The 12,302-nt window shown below is 45.8% G+C and overlaps 1 protein-coding gene across 3 annotated transcripts in view; it reads left to right on the top strand.

The window, feature by feature from the left end:
• The window catches only part of l(2)k09022 (HEAT repeat containing 1 homolog l(2)k09022), a 102,046-nt gene that overhangs the window by 56,226 nt on the left and 33,518 nt on the right, over positions 1 to 12,302 (top strand). For all 3 annotated transcript variants that reach the window (XM_075668905.1, XM_075668906.1, XM_075668907.1), the window contains exons 21-26: positions 444 to 572; positions 4,046 to 4,143; positions 4,634 to 4,777; positions 6,284 to 6,476; positions 9,020 to 9,148; positions 10,047 to 10,271. In XM_075668905.1, coding sequence (XP_075525020.1) covers positions 444 to 572; positions 4,046 to 4,143; positions 4,634 to 4,777; positions 6,284 to 6,476; positions 9,020 to 9,148; positions 10,047 to 10,271 — 918 coding nt within the window. The remainder of the gene's footprint in view (positions 1 to 443; positions 573 to 4,045; positions 4,144 to 4,633; positions 4,778 to 6,283; positions 6,477 to 9,019; positions 9,149 to 10,046; positions 10,272 to 12,302) is intronic.

The raw sequence follows: 12,302 nt of genomic DNA, 5'->3' as shown, positions 1-12,302 counted from the left end.
TTCACTAGGCAGGCACTCTTCAGACTTGCCATGCCATGAGATAAGACACGTGCTTATGTATTCATTTTCCATGCACATATGGTTATATCTTTAGATATGCTGTAGTCAGTACCTTATGAAGTTCCACTTCTGCTAAAAAGTGCTTCTTGGTTTCCATGTTCATGCGCTATTGCCCCAGCATAGTGCGTAACGTTGAACCCAGTTGTCGTTCCAACTAAGTTTGAAGATGTGCCGCTATGACCATGTGGAAGTGGGCCACCATGCTCCACCATTCATTGCATTAAACTTTTGCTTAGTGCAGTGATGGGTGGAGTGTAAACAAAATGATGACGCACCAATCAAATGGTGTCGATATCCCCACCTTGGGTCGTTGCCAAGCTTCTGTGCGCATAGCTTCACTGCCAGGCTTCTGTGCCCGCAAACTGCTTTCCTTTGTTGCGCAGGTGAACAAGGACTTGGTGAAGAAACTTCCCCAAGAGAATCAGGTGGCGCTGCTCGACACTCTCGTCGACCTGGCCCTTGACACGCCACCAGCGGTTCAGCATTCGGCAGTGCTCAGAGCATTGCGCAAGGTATGGAAGACCCAAACAGCTAGAATGAGCTCCACTGTTCTGTTCTTTATCCTGTCTTTCAGTTCAGTTTATTGTTTCATCATCAGTGGTACCTGTGTAGTATTGGTGTGTTATAGAGACAGAGGTCCCCTAGTTTGAAACTGCAATGGCAGCGGGTCCTCCTGTTATAAGTCACATAAGAGGCATCAATTTTGACTCAAGGCAGAAAGCAATTTTGCAAGTTACGCATTGTTATACAGCTCAATATATTTAAAAACTGGTACACGATGAGTAACTAGAGGACACTGAAATAACATCAGTATAAGAATTCAATTTACAGAGTAGCAATGTATGATCTAGGTGAGTTCTGGTATGGTGATAAAGTGATACGGCGCTAAATACCAAAGCTTTGGCTTTGTTTGGCAAAACAAAGCTTTCGCATTTGTTGATTTGACTGGGTTGATGTCAACTTTAGAAGGCATATAAATTTTGTTAAAAAGCTCCTCGTCAACATTGCTCAGGCTTATTGCCCTCTGTATTTACCACAACACTTGGATCTGTTATAGGACAGTTGTATCTTTTTTTTTAGATACTTTAGAAATTTTGCTGCCACATTGTTTGTGTGAAGCAAAAGGTTCTAGCTTGTCCATGTATTAATTTACGTTTATTGAATGGTATGTTTCATTTCTGGCAAGGAACCAGCAACTTTGCAGCCATTATTGATTGCATTGGTCGCTTGGTACAATGCTAGGAAATGAATGAAAAATAAAATGGGAGAATAAAATTTGAACCTTGCGTTTCATTTCTGGAAGTGTTTTCAAAAGTCTGCTTGTAATCAGCTTCGCATTCTAAAGAGAGTCGTCGGGCTTGCTAAAATATCAGGTGCCGTTTTGGCATCTGGTCGTGACTCGCACTTAGGCACGCCCCGTGCTGTAAGAGCACTCACCTGGAAGCTTAGTTTTCAAGTGTATGCAATCAAGCCTGTATGGGAGACCATTCTCAAAGTAAACGCTACAGCGATATTTATTACTTTCACCTGGTGGCAATCTTCATCATTAGCCTATTTATGCTGTGATCACAAACACCACTCACATTGTGCGCGGAACGACTGCCATGTGTTTGAGCACTCTGAGCCACCATACAGGTAGCCGCATCAGCGCCTGCTTCGTTCCATGTGCTGACATGGCACTATGTGCATGTCCAGTCAGTCCCATCTAGGGGAAGGCAAGCCCATACACGCAGCAAGGGAGACCCTAAGCAAAGCTCTGCGGATAAGAATAAAGAACATTTATTATTCTAGGTCAGTCTAATGGCCCACCACGACAGAGAAAACAAAGAATAAAGAACCCAGCCTAGCGTGGCCGCCTATCCTTCGGCCATTGCTTGCCATTGCACATCCTACAGCAGAGGAAATAGAAAGAGAAACAAACAGAGCAACAGACCAGGGCATGATCGGATGGTGCTGCCTCGGACATCAAGGCAACGGAAGAGCCTGAAAACCTGCCGAGGCCAGGACCCCGATGAGCCGAAGTTGCCGGCAACGGACAAAGAGAACGTATGCACCTTACGGTGCCTTGATCTGATCTCCCCAGGCCCCGTCCTGTGCACGCAAGCAAGGGCCTGAATCCTGCCAAAAACTTGGGGGCAGCCTGTTGACTCGCTCGTGGGTGGTATGACAGCCAAGTGACACTGTTTCATGTCCCACTGCCATCTTGTCCAGGCAGCAAGACAGCTGCATGCGAGATGGCTCGACCACATCAGATGCTTCACAGTCTGGACCCTGCGAATAGAAGACTGTTGGCTGCGAGATAGAATGCGAGTCGCCATCTGGCGGACACTGGCTGAACCACGATCATGTGGATGGCATGTTGCGTTGTCTGCTAGCTGCTACTCATTTACGTGTGCATGTAGAGCACTGATATCTGTTAAGGTCTGTTTATTTCGTGGTTGTAGTGCAGTTGTAAATGATGGTATGCACTTTTTGACGATCAAGAGGCTCGTTTGGCTTTGTGCTGTAGTCTTTACACTGCCGTAATATCAGTGACTGCACAATCGAGTGCCTGATATGATCGTTGCACTCTCTGTTCGTCATGATCATTCAAATTTTATCGCCACATTTTGATACAAGTACTTCACAAAAAAATTTTGGCTCTCTTTTAAATAAATGAAGTGGTCGTATCGATACCTGAACCCACTATTTTAGCTATTTCTTGTATTGACTTGTTTTGATCATTCCTCAGTCTTTGTGATACCACAAGACATGTACGAAGTGGCGTGAGATCCCTCAGCAGTAGAAAAAGAAGTCTTAAGCGTAATTATCATGTCGCAGGATAAATCTATCTTAGAGCTTATACTAATTCCAGGACTGTCGCTTGGTGGTTACGTGACAATCCTTAGCTATTCCTGAGGTGCCCTTCTACTATGTGGATATTCCACTAGGCAGAAGTAATTTTACCTCACAGGTGAATTTCTGCGCTTTGTTACTTTGATCAGAAAAGGGAAGCGGAGATAAAATATTCCAAGAGATCACAGGTACAATTGCAGTCGCCAGACACAGTATGTCGCAAAACTGAGTTGCTGGAGGCTAATATAATGCGCTATTTAGCATGGTGGTAGCTTGACAGAAGGCAGCGGCCGTTATTTTCATAAATAGAACAAATAACGTAATAATGTTGGGTCTTAAAATAATTGAAAAGTGTTTCCATGATTCTCATGCACATAATCGTGCAAAAAATTGCCAAGCGGTCGGCCCAGATCGCTCACATTGAAGCGCCACCGTGTACATATCAATTTGCGGCGCTGACTACCAATCCACACTAACGCGGTGACGGTATTGCCACCTACAGCCCGATCTTGTTGCCAGTATCCTATTTTGTACAAATTGATGCAACGAGGAGTAAAGTGTTCTGAAAACGTTGCATTTTGTGATTGCCGGCGGTTGTTTTTGAAGTGCCATATAAGTATAGTTTTGTGGCTTTGCTTCGAAGCTGATCAAGCCTAATGGCACCATTGGCACTTTCTAGACACCGAGCCGACAGTAGGCCGCTTGCGTGGTCGACACGAATACTCTCTGCCGGCGGCACATAGCACGGCGCTACCTAGTGGGAAGCTTGTCGGTAGTGTATTCACTCTTTAAGAAAAAGTGCATTTTCCGCAAGTGGCCGAAAATAGTTCCGTGCAGTGCACTGCCCCGCACACGGATTACCACAGCAAACTACATTGTATTTACACCATCTTGAGCAAATTTGCCCAAAAACTTAAATTGTAACTGATAGTTCGTTATAGCTGGATCTGTCAAAAGTGGTACATCTTGCATTGATAATATAGGCAGACCAAACAAAGTGAGATGAGTGGTCTGTTGTGTCCGAAAACATGTTGCGTGTGGATCTGTTGTAACGAGCCTGGACTGTATGAAGATTTGCAGATGGCTGTCTGGCACAAGTACTACTGCCTTCGCCTACAGCATGCGGCATGTTTCATGCATATACTTGCAGGTGTGTTCCTTCGGTAGCCTTCTCGTGGAACCTCTGCAGAGGATTAGCACGTCGCGGCAGAGCCCAGCTAAGACGGTTCGGGAAGCCAAGAAGATGAGGCAAGTGGTTCAGTATTCATTGATGAACACACTTGTCTAGCATTCACGTGCAAATCAATATTGTTCAGGGGAAGAGGAGGCAGGCAAAAATGGAACCAAATGCTTAGTTGAAGTTCCAGTCCACCATAGCCCCTTCTTTATTCCTGAGTCTCCAATTTTTTACTTCGCATCAGGGAGTGTTTGCCTCTGTGGCAAAGAATCAGGCTGCAACGTCGCTTCTCTGCCAATTCACCACTGTAGCTCAGTGTCTATGGCTTTGCTGTGCTGAGTGTAAGGTCATGGGTTTGATCCCAGCTGCAGCAGTTGCATTCTAATGGGGGCAGAATGTGCACACGCTTGTATACTGTGCTTTGGGTGCATGTTAAAGAGTACCAGGAGGTCAAAATGAACCAGGAGGCCACCACTATGGCATGCCTCATAATTGGATTGTGGTATTGACACACAAAGCACCTGAATTTCATTTAAAATTATTTTACTAATCTGCCAACAGGCTGATGGATGCGTCGGAAGAGCAGGACCCGGCTGAGTCACCCCAGTGGAAGCGCATCCTCATCCTGCTGGAGATGATCCAGAGCCGAAAGTCGATTGAAGACGTCTCGCGCCTCGTGGCACCCTTGTACGCCCTGCTCAAGAAGTAAGGTCGTGCGCTTCTACCCAGCACTTTTGACCCTTGTGGCATAAGTTGGCTCCAATATTGCAAAAGTCATGCAGGCATCAAGAAAGGAAATAAATGGGGTAAATTAACCTAGGAATGCGAAACTTGGACGGTCTTTATTCAATTTCAGTAGCTGGGGTTTCAGTAGGACAAGAAATGTTTTCTTCAAACGAAAAAGCAAACCAGGCATATGCAATAACCTTCCTTTAGCATATATATATATATATTTTTTTACCTTTATAGGTCCATGACGACGTTAAATGGAAATGTGAAGAATATTTTTGCGGCGCCTTTAATGGACACTGGAAAGAGGCTATTTGTGTTTCAAAGGATACGAGAAGTGTCTGTTTACAATCTCTCAGCCCTTATGGTATAATTTGATGCTTTATCCATAACTTTAATCAAAATTGCAAAATTGCTTCTTTCTCGTATGTGAGTTTGTCTTTCAGGAAATTTCTTTACATTAAAAAACAGAACAAAACAAGCACTGTAGTTATATGAAGAAATACACAAGGCTGAAAGGGTTAACTGCTGCATCATGCATGATCTTCTGAGTGGTGCTAAGAGTGCTTAGATCTTGCTGTTCTCAACATAACCAGCTCAAACAGTTTGTGCTGCTGCTAGGTGGCCAAATATTTGGCATAGCATGTTGGCTTATCAGTGACGCAGGCACAGAGGTAGAATTGACGGGGAGATGAAGTAAAACCTCATCATAACGGTGTTGGAGGGGCAGCCAGAAATACTTTATGTCCATTACTACATGCACTGTACTACAAATGTTTATGAGTATTTCAAGGCAAGTTCACTTACTTTGTTATATTCGTTGTTTTCTTAAATTACGTTTCATTATAACGAGGTTTGGCTGTACAGTGGAGTTGACAGTGTATAGTTCGCCTTTGCTAGGTCTCAGAGGCTGGTGGTAGTAGCTCTTGCACAGTCAGACGCATTTGCCCTTGAAGCATCTAAGCTTTTGGGTTAAGTAAAGGTTAGAAAACACTGGATGCGGTTAGTAATGGAACGCACGCATGGACATTCAGCAAAGCCCAGCCCTTGGGATGTATTTACACACTTTGGCATTGGTGGGTAGGAATAAGCCAATGGTTGTCTGTAACTCTAGTTATGGCATTTTGCTGCAGTGCACAAGGTTGCAGGATTGAATCCAGGTTGCAGCAGCTGCTGCAACAGGATTATCTGTTGGAGGGTTATGTGTTGACTTGACCAACCATCTCTGCTGCTCTTTGAATCAGCCAGTGCTGGCGTCCCATGAGAAATTACCATACTCCAAAATAGGTGGTGCCTCTCTGATTTTTCATTTTTATGATTTTCTTCCTTATGAAATCTGTGTTCTCAAGACAAATGACAAATTCATTATTACAGAAGCCTAATCTTTCAGTCGAGCTTCACTTAATGTTTTCCTTTAGCGTCTCTTTAACAGCTTTGCTCTAAAATTGTGGTGCCCCCACCCCCCTTTTTTTTTCACTGCAGGAGCCTTGAGCTGGACCAGTCACCACATGCCGAATACTTGCGCCAATGCGTGCTGACATGCCTGCAGGCGCACGGCCTGTCTGCGCCACGGCACGAGCTGGCCACCCTTGTGAAGTGCCTGCGTCATTCGCAGAGTGCTCAGGCCCAGCAACTCTCCTTGGTGCTGCTAAACCTCGCCGCCCAAAAGTACCCCGTAGGTTGCTGTGGCTTCTCTCACGTGGTGCTCTCTACCTCTACGTTCTCTGCAGCTTTGTTTGTTCCTGTATTTATCTATAAAATGCACAACCAATTTACTGGACGCCCTATTTTTTTCAAACATACCCGATAATTCGGACGCCTTTGCGGCACGTACCCCACAGAGCCATTGTATAAGAACGCCTGAAATTTCAGATGCTGAAACCCTTCACTGCCCAATTTTATGGACTTTCTGCCATGACTCCTGGTCCGAAATTACGTTATTTGCACCTACCACAACCGCCATTTGGTTATCTCGCACCCGCTGTGGTTGCTTAGTGGCTATGGTGTTGGGCAGCTACGCACGAGGTCACGGGATCGAATCCCTGCCATGTAGGCTGCATTTCAATGGCGGTGAAATGTGAAAACACCCGTGCACTTATATTTAGACACACGTTAAAGAACCCCACCCAGGTGGTCCAAATTTCTGGAGTCCCTCACTTTTTGTTCTGACTGCATGTCCCAAACGGCATTAATCAAAACACCACTGCTGCCATTTCGATTATCTGGCCGCTTATAACTGGCGCTCTTGCACGGGGATCCGGTGGCAGCCATAGCCACACTGCGGCAACGCTAGGTCTAGCTGCTTCGACTTTCACTATTAAGGTTCTTGCCGTTCGGAGCCGTGTTTTTCATTGAAAGAAGCAATGAAGGGGGCTAGTTGGTGAACGTTCATGGTTATATTGCGCTCAGTTTTACAAACACGATATTAAGGAAGGACAGGACGTGGACGGACGCAGCGCAATCCGTCCACATCCTGTCCTTCCTTAATATCGTGTTTGTAAAACTGAGCGCAATATAACCATGATCATTGAAAGAATTCGCCACTGTCAGCAACGAGAGGTTGCAAGGTGTCCGAACTTTCGGCAGTTATTATACATTATGGTCTATGGGGAGAATGGCGGTGCAGTGAAGCAGACCGAACAATTGAGCATGTCCGAATTTTAGGAGTCCGAAAAATCAGTCGGCGACTGTATTCCTTAATTATACACGCGTGCACCTGCCGTCTCCTGTCACAGTGCAAGCACCAATATCACACTCACGCTCTGCGACCCGCTTGTTCTGCCTCAGTATTCGTGTAGCACTGAATTATACCGCTAGTCATGTTTCCTTGTGCGCTGCGCAAACGAGACAACAGTTCGCGCGCGGCGCAGTCAGCGGAAGTGTGCAGCTCCGAAAAAAAAAGAAATAAGTGAGGAGAAAAAAGAATGAAGGCGGGGCCTGTGACGTATTCGTCACATGATCCTCGAGGTCTGGCATGGGAGTACGCAGGGGAGGAATTTCGCTTGTGAAGGCTTGACGGGGCGAGGGAAGAGAGCACCTTGCTTGTCAGTGGAGGCCGCCTGCTGAACTCATGGGTTTGCGGCACTGAAATATTTCTATTTTGGTTATTAATGAGCCGATATCAAAATTTTTTGTGGCAGAACATTCCCTAGAGGACACGTACAATTTCCAACACATAACCAAAATTTGCTATGGGGCCTGATGAGGGGCCCTTTAAGGGCAGTAAAAGACATGCATTCATTTTTTCGGACTGCCTGATCTTTTGGACGTTTTCGTGGCCCCTAGGGAGTCCGAAAAATTGTACGTTGGTTGTACAACTGACCAAGAGGATGATTCAAATGGTCCGTGGGGCGAATACATGGCGGAAGGAGGATGAGAACAGAAAGGACTGACACATTGAGAATGAATGGGAAAGGAAGAAGCTTGAGGCCAAAAATCATAGTGTTGGCTGATGCTGACATGCAGGTGTCCCTCATCCAAACCAAAATAAACTCCTTAAACCAGCAAAACACAACACTGAGGCGTTGTGCATGGGCTGAGTGTATGCCAGGACAGTTGTGGTTGACTTTCCAGCTGCTGAGAGAGAATCTCACTTGTGACAAAGTTCAGGCCTCATACCAATGAGCTTGCTATCAGTTGATAGAAGTAGCTAGTATTCGAAAATATTTGTTTCTGTATGCGTCTCTTTTTACTTGTATTTGAAAATGTTTGACTCGATTAGCAATAGGCTTTGCCATTTTCTTTAAAGATATTTTATTCGCTGTGCATTTTACTAATGCCTCCCTTCGATTTTTCTTTTGAATGTAAACGCTACTCCTCGCTATTCAAACTGCATTAAGTCATCTTTTATTTTTTAACGTGCTTACTAGGGAGTGGCATCAGGTGACGTGGTGTTAGTCTCTCTTGACATAAAACATGGTTCTGTGTTACTTGGGGAATCTTGCAAAGGCACTCAGGGAAAACCTGGAAAACTTGGGGAATTTGGAAATGTCAGCTTCGTAGGCACCCTGATAAGTGCATGTGCACATCATTATTAAATTCGATATTCGATGCTAAGTATCCGTATGCGATTCGTATTAGAAAATTTTGATATTCGCACACCCCTGGTTATAAACTAACTTCACGCTTACGTGCATTTTATGGAATAACATTGTCTGCCTTTTGAAGCTATGGAAATGAAGTCATTGCGACAACTGTGCATTGCTGACCTGTGTGCAGGAGGAAGTTCTCCACAATGTAACCTCGGTGTTCACCTTCATGGGGGCCAGCCTTCTGCGACTGGACGACAACTACAGCTTCCAGACAGTCATGCAGACGGTTGAAACGGTCGTGCCTGCCCTGCTTCAGGTGGGTTGCCTAACAGAGCTCCTGGTCCTGCATGAAAGCCATGCAAAGTGAACTCACTTTGAATATGATGCACCAGGTTCCTGTACCAGGCTGTATGAGTGCCATTTCAGTTACCACCCGAATGAGCTAATCTTGTGGCTGTTTTACTGTATTTGCTTTAGCATTAGCTAAATCCAAATGCATTTATGGTGATGTGGGTCTTTCACTTTACGTGAAACAGCATCTGATGCAATATCTCACCATGGTAAAGGTAATTCATTGACATAATGGTTCTGCTCTCCATCCTGTTACCTGCTGCGACTGCCACTGAATTGTAAAGAAAAAAAAAGGGGGGGGGGGTGGCATGAGTACTTGCCTTTCTTCATGGGCAGACTGCTTGATGAAGCACGCTGTCGTCCACTTCCTGCCCAACCTTGTGAGATCAAACATAGAAATGTGTTTCTTCATCCTGCATTAACTGACATAGGAATTAATTTCCACTAGTGGATGCACTTGTCTATGCATTCGCCTGTGCACTGACGAATGTGGGATCGGGAAATAATACTGGCAGAGAAGTCATGCCTGTCGACCCACAAGTTGCTTCTTTGTGTTTCCTTTAGGTTAGCCAATCAACACCTCCTGAAAGTTGTGTCACAAGAAGTTATGTTTTGAAGTAAAATGCCTATCAAAAAAGAACCAGGAATCAAAATTTCATGTTATAATGAGAACATTTCATGTCCCCTGGTCTCTTACGATGCATATGCTTTGTGATTATCAGATCACACAAACTAATCTTTGCTGCAAAAACGGAGTCCCGCATAGATGAAAAACATATTCACCCACAGCTTCATTCTAGAAGATTTCTTCATTCTTCAAGCAGTAACATTGCTGTCCCACTTGTTTTCTCGTGTTCCTGCAGGCTTGCGCTGGCGAGAGCAAGTCGGCCGAGGCCTCGGAAAGTGCGGTGGCATCGGTGACCCGGGTGTTTGTCGGGGCCTTCCTGGACATTCCCGAGCATAGACGATTACCACTTTTCACAAAGCTGGCCACAACCCTGGGTGCTAGTGACCATCTCTGGGTCCTGGCTGCACAGATGGGCGAGCACCACGTCACAAAGATGGTGGCCGCAATGGAGACAGATGAGGTGGTTCGCCTCCTTGCTGTTGAACTTTTATGCTCAACTGCACAATAAGTATATGTTGATGGTGTCATGACTCCTGCTATCTTTTGGCATGTGTAAGAAAGAAATCTGTGCCAGTTTGCTGCGTCAGTTAGCTACTAAGTTTATAAAGTTCTTGCACTTTATAGTGTACACCAATGGAGCTCATTGCAATATTCAATTGCAGTGAACTCTCATAATTTTAATTTATCAATGCAAACTGATTGGTTGGTTCCGGCAATGTCGTGCAGCTGAATAGGGTCACAATTCCTGCTATTTAGAACTGAAAACTGTGCTGTGTTATTTCGAACAAAGTTTCTTGCTCTCGTGGACCACCTCAGCCAAAGGCCGAAGCCTGATGTGTCGCTAGCCACCGTAACCATGCCTACCATGGAAATGGTGCATTTTGAGCTCTTCGTGATGTGTTAGGCCCACAATGCTTGCACCGCCTCTCCACATAACCGGGGTAAAGTGCCGGACGAGCAGCATACAGTCGAACCCGACTATGTCGAACTCGTTGACATCGAATCATCCTGTATAGTATCAAGCAATTTCTGAACACCATAATGTTACAATAAGAATATACAGCAAAAAGTATGGTTAAATCGAACAAAAATAGCAGCCGCACTTGATATATCAAACTTCAAGCACCGCAAAATTGTCCCAGAAGTTGGCTTTCCCACGCGATGGCTGGGCCAGCCGAGGGCACCCCCGTCCCAGACAAAGTGGTTTAGCCCAACTGTGCGTGTGCGGCGCTGCTTTTGCTCCCGTTCAGACAGCCGCCCCATAGAAAAAGTCGTTTGACCCTCCTCGCTCTCTCACAGCCACTTGCGCCTGCGTGCGTCCTTTCCTTCACCCAAGCCACCAAGAAGATCGGTTCAGTTCCTTCAGTTGCGAGATTGTGTAGTCACGTTCCGGAACGCAGTGCTCGTCCGCTCCGTTAAGAGATGGCTGCCGTGAAACGGAAGAATTTGACAATATCCACAAAGATAGAGATAATCGGAAGAGTCGAACGCGGAGAAAAGAAGTCGGATGTCGCCGTAGCGTACAACATCCCAAGAAGCACGTTGAGTACGCTATTAAAAAATAAGGCTGACATTAGGGCTAAGGTGGACAAGAGGCCTGGTGCTACCGACGCCCGAAGAGTACGCACTGCTGCATATGAAGACGTGGAGGCAGCAGTGTACAAGTTGTTCCTTGACGTTAGGTCGCGAAACATCCCTGTTTCTGGCCCCATAATTGAGCAGAAAGCGAAGGATCTCGCTTTCATTCTGAACAGACCTGACTTCAACGGTGGTTCAGGTTGGCTGCAGTGTCTTAAGGAGTGCCACAGCATTGTCGGCCGGGCTGTCACCGGTGAAAGCTGCGCGGTGGACGTCACGAGCGTTAACAAATGGATCGAAGAAAATTGGAGCGACATCACGACAAGATACCATCCCCGCGATATATTTAACGCCGATGAGACGGCTTTGTTTTGGCAAATGCTGCCAAACAAAACGCTGGTGTGTCGTGATGAGAAGTCCCATGGCGGGAAAGTTAACAAGGCCCGAATATCGGTGTTGCTCGCCACCAACGTCTATGGATCGACCAAGCTTCGACCACTTGCGATCGGAAAAAGCAAATCACCGCGATGCTTAAAGAATGCACTCTCTGTTCCGGTGACATACAGGTCCAACGAAAAAGCTTGGATGACAAGCGAACTTTTTGAAAAATGGCTGAAGTCCTGGGACGACGAACTGGTAAGCAAAGACAGAAAGGTCTGCTTACTACTTGACAATTGTTGCGCTCACCATTGTAATGTCAACGTCAGCAACATCGAGCTTCGCTTCCTACCACCGAACACAACGTCGGTGCTGCAGCCTTTAGTTCAAGGTGTCATTCGTGCGCTGAAGGCAGGCTATAGAAAGCACCTTGTGCAACGGCTTTTGCTTAATCTTCGCACTGGCCGGGAGTTGAAAATTGACCTCCTGGGCGCAATAACAATGTTGAATGCGTCGTGGAACAACGTCAAGAAAG

The sequence above is a fragment of the Dermacentor variabilis genome, chromosome 9 (assembly GCF_050947875.1).
Source record: "Dermacentor variabilis isolate Ectoservices chromosome 9, ASM5094787v1, whole genome shotgun sequence".
In the NCBI taxonomy this organism is placed as follows: domain Eukaryota; kingdom Metazoa; phylum Arthropoda; class Arachnida; order Ixodida; family Ixodidae; genus Dermacentor; species Dermacentor variabilis.
This window is presented reverse-complemented; position numbering and strand designations above follow the sequence as displayed.